General features: G+C 38.2%; 1 protein-coding gene across 1 annotated transcript; it reads right to left on the bottom strand.

Annotated features, from left to right (window-relative positions):
* Positions 1-4,052: 4,052 nt before the first annotated feature.
* On the bottom strand, positions 4,053-7,958 carry LOC113356102 (50S ribosomal protein HLP, mitochondrial-like). Its single transcript, XM_026599121.1, has 5 exons — positions 7,910-7,958; positions 7,704-7,771; positions 7,101-7,200; positions 4,669-4,786; positions 4,053-4,575 (listed from the first exon to the last, which is right to left on the bottom strand). The coding sequence occupies exons 4-5, from the start codon at positions 4,729-4,731 to the stop codon at positions 4,201-4,203; spliced, it is 438 nt and encodes a 145-aa protein (XP_026454906.1). The 5' UTR covers positions 4,732-4,786; positions 7,101-7,200; positions 7,704-7,771; positions 7,910-7,958; the 3' UTR covers positions 4,053-4,200.
* Between the last annotated feature and the right edge of the window lie 7,793 nt (positions 7,959-15,751).

The following is a 15,751-nucleotide window of genomic DNA, read 5'->3' as shown; positions in this document are numbered from 1 at the left end:
TGATCGGTTGAAGTCGGCCGGTCTGAAACCCTAATTAGGATTTTGCGGCGTCATTCATGTGTCGCAAAATCATCCCAAACGTCCATCTTCGCAGGCTTGAACGGAGGGCAAAGATGGAGATTCAAAAGGGACCAAGCATGTCAGCATGACCATCGTGGGCCCGGCTTCACGCAGGATCGATCGTCCTTTGCCAGGCGCCTCGGTCCGTGCGCCCAAAGGTGGCGTGTCAGGACTCCTTCATGAATCCTTTGCGACACATGATTTCTGTTGAAACTCGATCTCGGCCACTCCTCTTTGTCGGCCAAATTGATTGGTTTAGATCGGACCTTTGCGAGATGAGCTAGCATGGGCGTGAACACCGATGCACCACCTTCATGCGGGACCAATCGGTCCCTCCAGAAACGCTCCCTAAGCTTGAATTCGTTTGAGCTGAAAGTGGGAGCCTGCATGCCTCCTAAACCCTAGTCCAATGGTCGCAGATTAGGGTCGCAAGCCATCTCATCCGTCCAACTTCGCTAGCTTGGACGGATAGCCTAGAATAGGAATTGGGAAACAAGTGAGGTATTACCGTGATCACCGTCCGCCACTCTTCCATGTTGAGTGATCGTCCAAGGCATGGTTCGCCCATGCAGCCTCCAAACGGTCACTCGAAGATGGATGAACGAGATGCTATTTTAAGACGCTTAAATTCGTGACTTACTCTGTTAAGCTTTAAAACAGCGATGCTTCATGCATATTGAATATATTCGACGTATCACATGCATAGAATATACACTTTCCAAATAATTTAATTATTTAACCTAGCACTGTATGCTACCTTCAGTGGATCTCACGATCCACACACTCGAGGCATTAATCATGTCACAAACTGGGGGATACATACTGGGATATTGGTCTGGCGGTTTACAGCGTGCAACGCGCTATCACAAGAATGTGTCGAGAATACATGGACGGTTAGTGATGATGGGAGAAGTGGGCAAGACTGATCGTGTGACACTAACACACAACTCCACTACTCCATCACTCCACTTTCCGCGAGAGACATGAATAAGGCTCAAATGACTTGTATAAATAGGTTCTCCTCCCTATTTCCAAAAAGGACAACAGAAATCAAGTGTTAATAAAGTTGTATTCAAAACACCCAGAGCTTGCTTGCATTATCCGTAAGCCTTCTCACCTTTATGTTACAAGTCATAAAACAACCATCACCTTCACACTCTCAACACCTTCTTCGCTTCCCTCCCTAAGATCAACCTCACTTCCTTCACTTTGTGACCGAAGCAAGTATGGAACGACCATTTCTTGGTTTAGGCCAGAGTTGTACAGATTAATTTCTCGAATCAGAAAGCATTCCCGTGTAGTGCATTTGTTCAGGGTTTAGATTCATTTCTCATCCACACACACACCCCAAAATTACCAAAACCTGCAGAAATAGTTTTCATCCATAAACAATTGGCGACCACAGTGGGAGATTAATCTCTCGGTTTTGAAGTCAATTTCTTCAATACCAATTCAATTTTTCTGATTTCAAAAATGGTGGATCTCAGGCCTGGATCAGCAACCAATCCCGATGGAACTAACGCCGAAAACACTCTTGGCATTGATATCCCGATTAGTGGTGTTACCGTGCAACCTGCCAGTACAATCAATGTATCCCGTGGAACTGCGTCCTCTACCACCAGCATCAGCGGAGCAGGAGGACATATTCCATTAGGTGTGACGCCTCCTATCACCAGAGCCAGAGCAGCTGCAAATCCCGGCATTTTCTCGAGCATGACGCCTCCGTCTATCACCAGGGCAACTACAACTCCTCTTTCAGGATGAGGGACCGGAGGATCCAAAGGAGGACAACTCTCTATTACCATGATATATTTAATGGAGAGACATGAAACCCTTGCTAAGGCTCAGACAGACATGGATACCACCCAGAAAGAGGTGCTCACTTTCCTTAAGACACTAACTGATCGGTTGCCACAAGACTCAAGACAGCCCCTGAGGCCAACAAGAAATGCATTCAGCACACCTGGAGCGGGTACCTCAACAGCGCGGGCCTACACAGACGAATAGGCTCGTGTTACTCCTGAACGAATGCGAGAAATGCACCAAGAGCGTACCCCAGCGGCGCAGACCTACATGGACGAAGAAACCCGTGGTGCCACTGAGCGTGCAAGAGAGAGGGACCAGGAGCGTTCTAGGGAGAGGGACCAGCCATCCAACTTCATCACACGTGAGGACTTGGAGAGATTCCTCCAAAATCGTGGCAAAGGAAATTTGATGGACATGCACCAGCATCAACCTCCCCTGCGCGTTCTTATGAACTACGTAATAGTTAATATATACACATAGTCACATACCATATTGTTCTGCTTCTGACTGCTGCTTTTCCAGAAGTTGAAGGCAGAAGTAAAGTTATTTTTGCTTCACAAAAAATGAATTTTTCGTCTTCTACAAGTCGTTTTGATATATGACCGCCAAACTGACTTCTGATTTCCAACTTATAGTCGAAAGCCTACTTCTAATGTGCTATCCAAACCGGGACTCAATTTGATTTCCTTTTCCAGGGAGGACGGGGATTAGAAAAAAATAATCCTTCCGTCCATGTATAATAGGCGGAGAAGTAAAAATCTGTAGTACTTATTTATAGGCAGAAATCTACTTCCGATGTAAATTCTTCCATATTTACCCTTATTTATGCTTACGGGTTATCAGCAAAGCTACTTATTGCTAACAGTGATTCCCTTGGATAATCAATACATTCCCGTTCAATGCTAACAATGGTTGGCAACCTTTAATAACACACCTTTTGGTAAATTATCACGAATAGTTTCATTAAGAATTGTATGATTGATTTTTTTTTTACCAACTGAGATTTTTTCTCTTGTTACACTGTATGTTGCTAGGAGAAAATGTTCTTTTGCGGATTGATTTGAATCAGGAAGGTTAGGAGGAGGTGGAGGTAAATTGAAAAATATCATTATCTTTTGCCAATTGATTCAAATCAAATTCCACCTTTCTTTGTTTGGTAACAAAAGATTTTCCACACCATATTTAGAGACACTACATAACTTTAGCTTTAGTTTTGGAGATAATTTTGGCTCCAAAAAGGAAATTTCAAGCGAATTAAGCGATTCTAAAAGTTTGAAATTTTAAACAAACAAATTAAGCAATTCTAAAAGTTTGAAATTTTAATTTTTGGAGCCAAAATTATCTCCAAAACTAAAGCTAAAGTTATGTAGTGTCCCTATATATGGTGTGGGAAAATTTTTGTTACCAAACAAAGAAAGATGGAATTTGATTTGAATCAATTGCCGGAAGATAATGATATTTTTCAATTTACCTCCACCTCCACCTCCACCTCCTCCTCCTAATATTCCTTTAAATCAACCCGCAGAAGAACATTTTCTCCTAGCAACATACAGTGTAACAAGAGAAAAAATCTCACTATTGATCAAAAAGGATCAATCATACAATTCTTAATGAAACTATTCGTGATAATTTACCAAAAGGTGTGTTATTAAAGGTTGTCAACCATTGTTAGCATTGAATGGGAATGTATAGATTATCCTAGGGAATCACTGTTAGCAATAAGTAGCTTTGCTGATACCCGTAAGCATAAATAAGGGTAAATAGGGAAGAATTCACATTAAGCATAAATAAGGGTAAATAGGGAAGAATTCACATCGGGAGTAGATTTCTACCTATATATAGGTACTACATATTTTTACTTCTCCGCCTATTATACAGGGACGGAGGGAGTATCAAAATGATTTGTTACGAACCCAGCACCAAAGACCAACTGAGCAAGAGTGGTCTTACCAACACCTCCGATGCCTACAAATGCAGGAGATTTTTATATTGGTTAGAACTTCCATGATTTTTGACTTATCAGGATAACTATTATCTACAATAGAGCATGTCTCTCTCTTTTGTCTACTTGTAAATCCCACATTAAACTGGAACCCCTTGTCAAGAATCTGATAAATTTCTACACTTTTATGCGCCATCTTGAAACGTATATCAAATATTTGCTTAATTCTGTATAACTGACAGGAGAGAAAATTGTTATTTTGAATTGGCACCAATAATTCTTAGCATCAAACAAAAGTCTGGCTTGAAAGAGTCGTACGCTTCAAAATGGACTGGTGTATTTCTAAAAACAGGAGCAACATAATCATCCTGACCTAGGGAAAACTTCTAAGCTTAGGCAATATGTTCTGCCAAAGTAAGAATTTTTACATGCTTTTTCTTCCTCAACTCATGCGGTACTGGTCCAAAAACTCTAGTTCCGATTGGCTCACCCTCCTTGTTGACAAGGACTACTGCATTATCATCGAACCTTATCTCACTCCCATCACAACGGCCTCGTTGCATGGCTGCACGCACAACAACACCACGGACGACGTCTCCTTTCTTCACTTTGCCACGAGGTTGAGCTTCTTTCACTGATGCGATAATTGTGTCTCCTAACCTTGCTCCCTTCTTTCCTTTCACGGCTTGAATGCACGCCACAAGTTTTGCACCCGAGTTATCAACAACTTTAAGTATGGTCCCCATTTGTATGAACGTTCTTTGCTGCTGCAGATTTGTAACAGATATTGGAAATGAGATCGACAATCAGCTCTAGAAAAACGGGAAAAAAAATTTGTACAATTAATCTAGTCCACCCACCCTTTTGCTCTTACTTACTAGGCTAAGTAAGAGTTTAACCAAACATGTGCCCGTAGATTGCATACATACGTTGGATATGTACAACAGGATCACAAGTTTATGTTTGTGGAAAGATTTCCTGCAAATAGAAATGCAATTAAGAAAGATTATGGTTGTCTATAGTACACTTTGCTATGATAAAACAACACTACATTTCCAATGGTGTCTTTTCTCATGTTTACAGAGGTGTTGTGTTTGGTACTGTTGAGTCTTCATCAGAATCACATGCTTGCACACAACCAAGAAGGGCCCCTGAGCTGAGACAGATTTCCATATTCAGGGCCCTATTACAACTAGTATACATGCCTTTGAAACTACTAGGCACAGCTGAGTTATGCCAGCTAGTATATAACATAACTGTAGTATTCTTTTCCACAAAAGTGAAAGAGCTCAAACTATAAAGCTGAATGCCCCAGGGGAATGTGGGAATCAAAATGAATAATTACTTAGAACCAAACACATACAATTACTAACGTTTTATCCCTGCACTAACCTCCAACTACAAAAATCTAAGTGAAGTCCTAAAACAACCATGACTGCTATTTATATATGTCAATCGATACAAACGAATTTTCTACAAGTACTCATATGAAAATTAATCATATAAACAAGTTTTTCTATGTACCTAGTTCAAAAATATATTAACTATGAATATTCTATATGTAACCACAGTAGATTCTATTGTAGCCATAACCTTTAACTATATCCTTTCCAATCAAATGTTCTTACTAGAGAACAGTATTTGCAAGGAGTGCGGAGTCAGGGTTAAGGGACTTATGAAGAACAGTTTACATGATCTGAACATTATAATGAGTTTTGGTATAAAAGGAATAAAGAGCAAATGTGTTGCTGTGAAGGAGGTATTTTTCAAACTTCCTCAAGTTAATCAAACTCTTATATGTTGTGATGGAGCTGCACAAGGCAACCCAGGAGCTGCAGGTATTGGATTTATTGCAAGATCAAATGATGGTGCTTTCCTAGGAGCTGGTAGTGGAGGGTTGGGTACAGCAACAAACTACATTGCGGAGGTAATGGCTTTGATAACAGCTGGAGAGTGGGCTGTGAATAAACATCTTCTTGATATATGTTTCAGCTTAGATTCTAAAGCTGTTATATTAGCATTCACCAGTGGAAGAATACCTTGGATAGTAAAGAATAGATGGTGGAAAATAATTCAGTCCTTGAGAAGTATTACTTTCAGACATGCATATAGGGAAATAAACTTCTCAGCTGATCAACTTGCAAAGGATGGGACAAAGCTAAGCAGAGGAGTACTAATTATTTATGAGGGCATACCAGATTCTTTGAGAATAATGGAACAGGAAGATGCACACTACTTTAGATTTTTCTGAATTTTTGTAAAAGAGAGCTTTCTTGTTTATCTTAGCTTTTTCATCCCTTTTTTGTATTCTTTTTAGTTGGTCTTGGCCTGTCAAGACTAACTGTTCTTAACTTTGAGTTCTTCTTTGGTAATAAATTTTTTTTATGATTGAAAAAAAACAAACAGTATTTGCAATGAAGTACATACTCGTACCTCATAAAAAACGATATCTGACATATTCGTTGAAGAAGAACCACGTTACTGCTAACCTAGCATGCTGCAGGTTTCTTCTACTTATATAGGACTTTGAAATATTCAGAATTATAAGAAATTGGGGACACTCGACAGAGAATAAATATCACCAACTCATAAAGATAAAACGAGTCTCTTAAGATGGATGTCACGAGTTTGAACTAAAGATGCAGTAACTTCGAAATGTGACACCTAAGTGGTGACATAAAGTAACACTGAAATGGTCTAGATATGACATGGTGAGATATGGTTTCGCCTCACTTAAGTTTCATTAACTCAGCCGAAAGATGCTCAGAACAATTACACAAATCTTAACAGCTTAAACAGCTACAGCTATGTACATGCAGCAGATTAGTTTTCTGGTAAAACATAAGACAAATTCCCTTCTGCCGTTTAGTATGCCAATATACATTCTATGTGTTTGCTAGAAGTTCTTCAGATAAGATCCAAATGGTAAACATACTCAACTTATCAGAACAAAACAAAATTAGAGGAGAAACTTAGACATGGTTGGTGAGCACCGCTCACCCCGAGACACTGCAAACCTGATCCACTTTCTTGGTAGATGAAGAAGCCACCGCAAACAAATGGCACATATACACACATTTTGGAACAGGAATTATACATATGTCCTAATCATTATCAACTGGTATTTGGTAGAATATCACATAAATCAACGACTACCAGTTTGCTCATTAACTTTATTTGTCAAAAACTACTAGAAATCAAGCTTGTTATCTTTAAGAATATCAAATGATCCGTTTCTACTGCATACATGTGAGTGTGCCAACAGTAACCAGATGGAAAGAAACATACTAACCTGAGCTAAAAATGTTTGCAAGTCATCATTTCCATCATCTCATTTGATGTTCTGAATAAACCAGAGTTGTTGCCAAGACTCCCCAACAACGAACGTCCCACTGTGTTATGCAATTAGGTACAAATGTAATCAATCCATAACACATTCTAACATGCAAAGAAAGTGCCAGAAAAGACATGATTTCTGCCAAATGCAAATTAAACCCAACAATTTTACCAGAAAGAAATTCTTAATCAGGATAATCTACATATATATTACTCCGTATATACAAAATGGGATGGTAGAGCACATCAAAACCCAAATTAGGTTTTCCATGGCGAGGTGGACTACTATAAAATTCTCCTCATCGATCCCCAGGTAGATTAAAGAAGAGTTTGAAAGCACCAATACATGAGGATACAAGTAATGAAAATCCCCAAGTTTTAGCAATCATGTTTCTATCGAATGAAACTATAACATGGAGTAAAAATCGAAAATGCTGGAAGGTTTTTGAGCTGTATGTTATGTTCCAGGTTCAATAACGTTGAACAAATCGGAGAAACACAAATCATCAACTTCATTCTACAACTTATTGGGCCATGAATCAAGAAGAGAGAGGCATACCAGTTGACAATTTGGATCTGAAACAAGATGCCATCTTTGTATGCTGGAAATTCTCAATATCCCACCCCCTGTAATAGTTTAAGAATTAGGGTTTTGAAGAGGTTTAAGAGAATAATAGCATTTCGAAACCTAGGGTTTAAGGGATTGATTTGTAGCCAAAAATAAACACAAGAAACAGAATGGGAGAGGTAGAGGGAGATACTTACAATTAGAGAATTTCTCGGTAGAGAGAGTAGTTTTTAGTCGGCCTTTTTTTTTTTCCTGAAGCAATTTTTAGTCAGCCTGGAGTTAACTCTTATGGACCGCAGCTATACACAGGGCCCATTAATGTTATATACAGGTCCGAACCTTTATTGACTATTTTCTTTGCATAGTGACCAAAAATTAAGGTTTTCCCTATTTCCCATCCCCTATTTCCTATCCCTTTCACAATTTCTAAACCTAATTTACTTTTCAATTTTGGTTTTTCCTGTGTACCATCCATAAAAGTCGAATTGACTTTGACTATAACTATTACCATTTTTATTTATCTTCTTCTTCATTAATCCCTTTATTTATCTTCTTCATTAATCTCTATTTTATCATTAAGAAAAAGATTTAATCGGTAAATTATTCTTATGAAAAATTTCATTATTGAAAAACTAGGGAAAAATTTCTCAACCCTAGTTTAATTGGGTTGTGTTAATTCTATTAAAAACCATTCTGTGAATAAGGTTTAGGGGTGATTGATTAATTAATTAATCACATGAGCAGAATAGCCTTAAAAATTTGATCATCCAACTATTGTGATAATAATAATCGCACATGAACTGCTTGTGTATATGCCAAAACAATCTAATCTAATCACAGAGTTAATATACCATGTACGATAGGGTTTATTTATATGCCAAAACGTGCTAATCAAATCAAACAAATTCTACCTAACAGTGCATGATCCGATCAATGTAAATCGCTAACTCAATATATGCTGCAACTAATTCCAGTAATACGATGCCTTGTCTCTCTTGTCCACCATTTTCAATATCTAGTATAAGTACACACCAGACTTTTTAATATCTTCACTCACCTACCTTTTTGAGTTCTTCATCTTACTGAAATTTTGTATTCTACTTTTCGCAGAGTCTGAGAAAAATCTTCATTCCTCCATTTCTGTTTTGGAGGCTAAATATGTCAAAATTCGCAAAGAAAATGCACTACTCGTCTCTGTCCTTACTGGTTCTCGCGACCGAGCAGAAAGAAGACTTGATTATATTGCTTACTTTAAGGATATTCAAGATAGGAATCATCAGAGAGCACTTCTTCGTCAAGTTCATCTCCGGGCTGAAGTTCTTGTGAATGATATTTTATTGTCCACATCTCTTCCTCCTATATCAATCGAACCTTTGGAAGTAGATGATGATGAAATTCCTCGTCCTGCTGACAGTGATTATGATTATGAAAGTGGTGGAGAGAATAATATTTTGGAAGATGAAGAAGAGATCCCTTCTAAGGAAACAACTGCTGGTGCTAATCAAGATGGAAGCGAAAAAGAAATCCCTTCTAAAGAAGTAATTGCTGGCGATAATCAAGATGGCGGCGAAAAAGAAATCCCTTCTAAAGAAATAATTGTTGGCGATAATCAAGATGGAGGCGAAAAAGAAGTCCCTCTCAAAGAAATTATTGTTGGTGAAGATCATAATCGAAATGAAGAAAAGGCTGGTGATAATGAGAACATTGGCGAAGAGTTTCTTATCTAGTTCTATCTTCTTGAACTGTTTTATCTTTATTATTTCTTGCGAACAATATTCTTCAACCAACTTTGGAATTAATTTTCTCTTTTAATATTTTGCTGGCGAGAAAGATAATGCCTCTTGTTTACTGATTCCCATACTATGGGGGTTTTGGGTTCTGATCGGATCACTCAAATGGTTTCTAGAGTCAGGGTTTTTAAATCCTTGAACATTCCAAGAGATTACTTTCATGTTTACAACTGTAACTAAACAAAAATTTATGTAAATAATTTTGTGTATGAGATGAAGAAAGCTATAGCAACACAGATAAGGTTTGAGAGCATGCAGAATTTTTACGTGGGTTTTTAAAGTTGCATAAGAAGAGTAATAAATACCCAATGATTTGTTAGGATTAATGCCTTAGGATTAACCTCACAAGACACTAATAGTTCTTTGGATCAACATAGAACTAAAGAAAACATAAATAAGATGCACTAAACGAAACAAAGAAAGACACAAGATTTAACGTGGCTCGGCAATATGCCTACACCCACAAACGGCTACGATCAACTCTTATTATAGAACGAATTACAGAGAATAAACCACAACTATGACCAGCAGGATGTTGTTCACAAACCCTAAACAATTCTCTATGAACCAAACGTTCTAAACCCTAAAATTCTCTAGTTATGAGAACTCTTCTCTGAATTGTGTTGTGTGTTTTCCCTTAAGACTTGTACACCTATTTATATAGGTTACAAACTTGTCTTCCAAGTATATGAGTTATACTAGGAAACTTAAATTATACTAAATTAAGGAAACACCTAGACGATTCTAGAATACTATAAAATCTTCCTAAAACTTCGACAACATAACAATTCTCCACCTTGACGATGTTTCCACCAAACTGAGCTTGATCTTTTCAAGTTAACCGTAGCCTCAAATGCCCCTAGGGCCTCAACAACGAGCAATATTCATCAAGCTGAGACACCTCTCAAACTTGACCTTCGGAACGACTTTCGTCAACATGTCTGCTGGATTATCTTCAGTATCAACCTTCAATAGTTGTACTAATCCGTTATCAACAACTTCTCGTACCTTATGATAACGAACATCAATATGCTTGGTGTGTGCATGATAAACTTGGTTCTTAGCTAAATGAATAACACTCTCACTATCACAGTTTACAACAACACTCCGTTGTATAATACCCAAGTCTTTAACTAAACCACGAAGCCATAATGCTTCCTTAAAAACCTCCGTCACAGCAATATACTCTGCCTCCGTAGTAGACAAAACTACGATTGGTTGTAACATAGACCTCCAACTGATAGGTCCTCCACTCAATGTAAAACAATACCCCGAAGTAGAACCACACTTATTCCTATCACCCGCATAATCAGAATCAACAAATCCACAGACCTTCAAATTCTGATCCTTCTCAAACACTAAACCAATATCCAAGGTCCCTTGAAGATATCTCAAAATTCCCTTCACCGCATACCAATGTGCTCTTCCAGGATTAGCCATATAACGACTGCCTGTGAAATATCCGGACGAGTACAAACCATAGCATACATCAAAGAACCTACCGCATTAGCATAGAGAACCTTTGACATAAACTCTTTCTCCTCAGTTGTAGTAGGACACAACTGTTTTGATAACTTAACTGTAGGAGGAATTGGAACACTAATAGCTTTGGAGTTATGCATTCCAATGTGACGAAGAACCTTCTCAAGATAGGATTTCTGAGTAAGACATAACTTTCCCTTAGGTCTGTCTCGAGTAATCTCCACACCCAAAATCTTCTTAGCTGGACCCAAATCCTTCATCTCAAACTCTAAACACAATTGTTTTTTTAAAACATCAATTTCTGACTTGCTCTTTGCAGCTATGAGCATGTCATCAACATATAGTAAAAGATAAACAAAACTTCCATCTGGAAACTTCATAAAGTACATGCACTGATCGTATTTACTACGAGTATACTTTTGCTGCAACATAAATGTATCAAACCTCTTGTACCATTGTCTTGGCGATTGCTTCAAACCATACAATGATTTCTCAAGTCGACGCACATAATCTTCCTTACCGGCAACTTCATAATTAATGGACTGTGACATATAAATGTGTTCCTCCAAATTTCATGCAAGAATGTTGTTTTGACATCTAATTGCTCGAGCTCTAAGTCAAACTGCGCCACAAATGCTAAAAAGACTCGTTTAATCCACGCTCACCGCACCACTTGTTACGAAAACATAAATAAGATTAAAATTATTTCTTTTAGGATATGGATTATTTTGAGGGACTACGACGTAGCTGTTGTGAACAACATGCACGTAGGCATAGACAAATGCGACACTTATCGATGGAAACCTCTCTGCCACAAATGCGACACTTATCGATTCAAGTAGTTTGATGAATAATCCACGCTCACTGCACCACTTGTTAGGATTAATGCCTTAGGATTAACCTCACAAGGCATCGATAAAGCAAATATCCTATATTGTTTCCTAGTATATTGATGTTAGCTAGGATTACCTCTATATAGAGCCCACACTTATCGATGGATTATTCAAAGATATATTCTAAAACTTTGGATCAACGTAGAACTAAAGAACTAAAGAAAGACACTAATAGTTCTTTGGATCAAAGATATATTCTTTGAACTCTGACTATTCAAAGATATATTCTAAAACTTTGGATCAACCTCACAAGACACTAATAGTTCTTTGGATCAACGTAGAACTAAAGAAAACAGAAATAAGATGCACTAAACAAAACAAAGAAAGACAAAAGATTTAACGTGGTTCGGCAATGTGCCTACGTCCACAAACGGCTACGATCAACTCTTATTATAGAACGAATTACAAAGAATAAACCACAACTATGACCAGCAGGATGCTGTTCACAAATCCTAAACAATTCTCTATGAACCAAACGTTCTAAACCCTAAAATTCTCTAGTTATGAGAACTCTTCTCTGAATTGTGCTGCGTGTTTTCCCTTAAGACTTGTACACCTATTTATATAGGTTACAAACTTGTCTTCCAAGTATATGAGTTATACTAGGAAACCTAAACATAGCTACAAAAGGAAACCTTGATTTTAACTAAATTAGGAAACCTATAGCTATACTAAATTAAGGAAACACCTAGACGATTCTAGAATACTCTAGAATCTTCCTAAAACATCGACAACATAACAATTCTCCACCTTGCCGATGTTTCCACCAAACTGAGTTTGATCTTCTTAAGTTAACCGTAGCCTCAAATTCCCTTAGGGATCAACAACGAGCATTATTGATCAAACTGAGACACCTCTCAAACTTGACCTTCGGAATGACTTTCGTCAACATGTCTGCTGTATTATCTTCAGTATCAACCTTCAATAGTTATACTAATCCGTTATCAACAACTTCTCGTACCTTATGATAACGAACATCAATATGCTTGGTGCGTGCATGATAAACTTGGTTCTTAGCTAAATGAATAACACTCTCACTATCAAAGTTTACAACAACACTCCGTTGTATAATCCCCAAGTCTTTAACTAAACCACGAAGCCATAATGCTTCCTTAACAGCCTCCATCACAACAATACACTCTGCCTTCGTAATAGACAAAGCTACGATTGGTTGTAACATAGACCTCCAACTGATAGGTCCTCCACTCAATGTAAAACAATACCCCGAAGTAGAACCACACTTATCCCTATCACCCGCATAATAAGAATCAACAAATCCACAGACCTTCAAATTATGTTCCTTCTCAAACACTAAACATATCCAAGGTCCCTTGAAGATATCTCAAAATTCCCTTCACCGCATACCAGTGTGCTCTTCCAGGATTAGCCATATAACAACTAACTAAACCAACTGCCTGTGAAATATCCGGACGAGTACAAACCATAGCATACATCAAAGAACCTACCGCATTAGCATAGGGAACCTTTGACATAAACTCTTTCTCCTTAGTTGTAGTAGGAAACAACTGTTTTGATAACTTAACTGTAGGAGGAATTGGAACACTAATAGCTTTGGAGTTATGCATTCTAAAGCAACGAAGAACCTTCTCAATATAGGATCTCTGAGTAAGACATAACTTTCCCTTAGATCTGTCTCGAGTAATTTCCATACCCAAAATATTCTTAGCTGGACCCAAATCCTTCATCTCAAACTCTAAACTCAACTGTTTCTTTAAAACATCAATTTCTGACTTGCTCTTTGCAGCTATGAGCATGTCATCCACATAGAGTAAAATATAAACAAAACATCCATCTGGAAACTTCTTAAAGTACATGCACTGATCGTATTTACTACGAATATACTTTTGCTGCAACATAAATGTATCAAACCTCTTGTACCATTGTCCTGGCGATTGCTTCAAACCATACAATGATTTCTCAAGTCGACACACATAATCTTCCTTACCAGTAACTTCATAACCAATGGGATGTGACATATAAATGTCTTCCTCCAAATTTCCATGCAATAATGCTGTTTTGACATCTAATTGCTCGAGATCTAAGTCAAACTGCGCTACAAATGCTAAAAGGACTCGGATAGAAGTGTGTTTAACAACCGGAGAGAAAACTTCATTATAATCCACACCTTCCCTTTGTGCATATCCCTTAGCTACTAACCTTGCTTTGTATCGTACACCACTAACGACACCCTTGGAATCTGGAATTCCATCCTTTACCGTATAGACCCACTTGCACCCAATCTTCTTTCGACCCTTAGGCAACTTAACAAGCTCCCAAGTGTGATTCTTGTGAAGAGACTTCATCTCCTCATCCATGGTTGTTTTCCACTCAACGGCATGAGTATTACTCATTGCCTCTTCAAAGGTAAACGACTCATCCTCAAAAACATAGAATGCATAAGATGCAAAATCATCAAAACCATAACAGACTGGTGCACGTCTCTCACGTTGAGACGTCAAGGACGGAATATTCTCAACTTTTTGCTGTGTAGATTCCTCACTAGGAACCTCAAATTCAACTTCATCTTCTACAAGAGTTTCTTTTTCTTCTTCTATAGTAGATGAACTAGGAACCCTTTGCTCCACCTGCATCAAATCATCTTCAACACCGCTACTACTCTCACTTTCAATTTGAGAGTCCCAATCAGTGAACTTCTTTGAATCAAGCATCGCTTTCTCATTAAAGGTCACATCACGACTGATAATAAACTTATTCAGTTCTGGGCACCATAGCCGATACCCCTTAAAACCTAATGGATAACCTAAGAAAATTACTTTCTTATCCCTAACACCCAACTTATCTTCTTTCACATGAAAATAGGCTGGACAACCAAACACCTTCAAATTAGAATAATTGACGGGATTACCGGTACATACCTCCATAGGTGACTTACACTTAATAGCTGTTGATGGTGATCGATTCACTAAATAGCACGCCGTATTAACTGCTTCAGCCCACAAAATCTTGTCTAAACTTGCGTTTGACAACATGCACCGCGCTCTCTCAAGTAACGTTCGATTCACTCTTTCCGCTACTCCATTTTGCTGTGGTGTACCCTTGACTGTGAAGTGCCTAACGATACCTTGTTCCTCACAAAACTCCTTCAATGGGTCTTTGATGTATTCACCGCCATTATCGGAACGTATCTTCTTAATCAACGACCAAGTTGTTTCTCTACCATGGTCTTCCACTTCTTAAATACCTCGGTGACTTCAATATTATGCTTCATGGTGTAAATCCAAACTCTCCTCGAAAAGTCATCAATAAAGGTCACAAACCACCTAGCACCTCCCTTCGAAACTGTACGAGAGGGATCCCAAACATCCGAATGGATGTAATCTAACATACCCTGCATTTGATGTACATCGGTACCAAAACTGCTCTTACATTGCTTCCCGAAGATACAATGCTCACAGAAATCAAGCTTGCAAGTCTTTTCACCTCTAAGCAAGCCTTTACTACTCAACACGGACATACCTTTCTCACTCATATGCCCAAGACGCATATGCCATAAATGTGTTGACTCCACCTGTTTCTCATCAATTGATTGAGAAACCATAGCTCCACCAGAAACTATATCTCCTTGTAAGAAATATAAATTACCATGTCTTTCACCGGTCATCTTCAAACTACCGTCGTAGTATACCTTCAAGAATCCATATTCAGCAACATATTTGTATCCAAGTGATTCAAGTACTCCTAACGAAATCAAACTCTTCCTCAAATCTGGAACATGTCTAACCTCTGAAAGTGTTGTGATAACACCATGCGAACGAACTTGTACCGTACCAACTCCAACTGTTTTGCAGGCATTAGAATTTCCCATCATAACAGTACCATCATTCACCTCTCT

The sequence above is a fragment of the Papaver somniferum genome, chromosome 3 (genome assembly GCF_003573695.1).
Source record: "Papaver somniferum cultivar HN1 chromosome 3, ASM357369v1, whole genome shotgun sequence".
Classification (NCBI taxonomy): domain Eukaryota; kingdom Viridiplantae; phylum Streptophyta; class Magnoliopsida; order Ranunculales; family Papaveraceae; genus Papaver; species Papaver somniferum.
This window is presented reverse-complemented; position numbering and strand designations above follow the sequence as displayed.

Coding starts and splice junctions, on each gene's coding strand:
- LOC113356102 (XM_026599121.1), bottom strand. CDS start 4,731: ATGCAATCTACGGGCACATGTTTGGTTAAACTCTTACTTAGCCTAGTA. Junction 4,576..4,668: donor TAGTAAGTAAGAGCAAAAGG/GTGGGTGGACTA, acceptor ACAAATCTGCAG/CAGCAAAGAACGTTCATACA.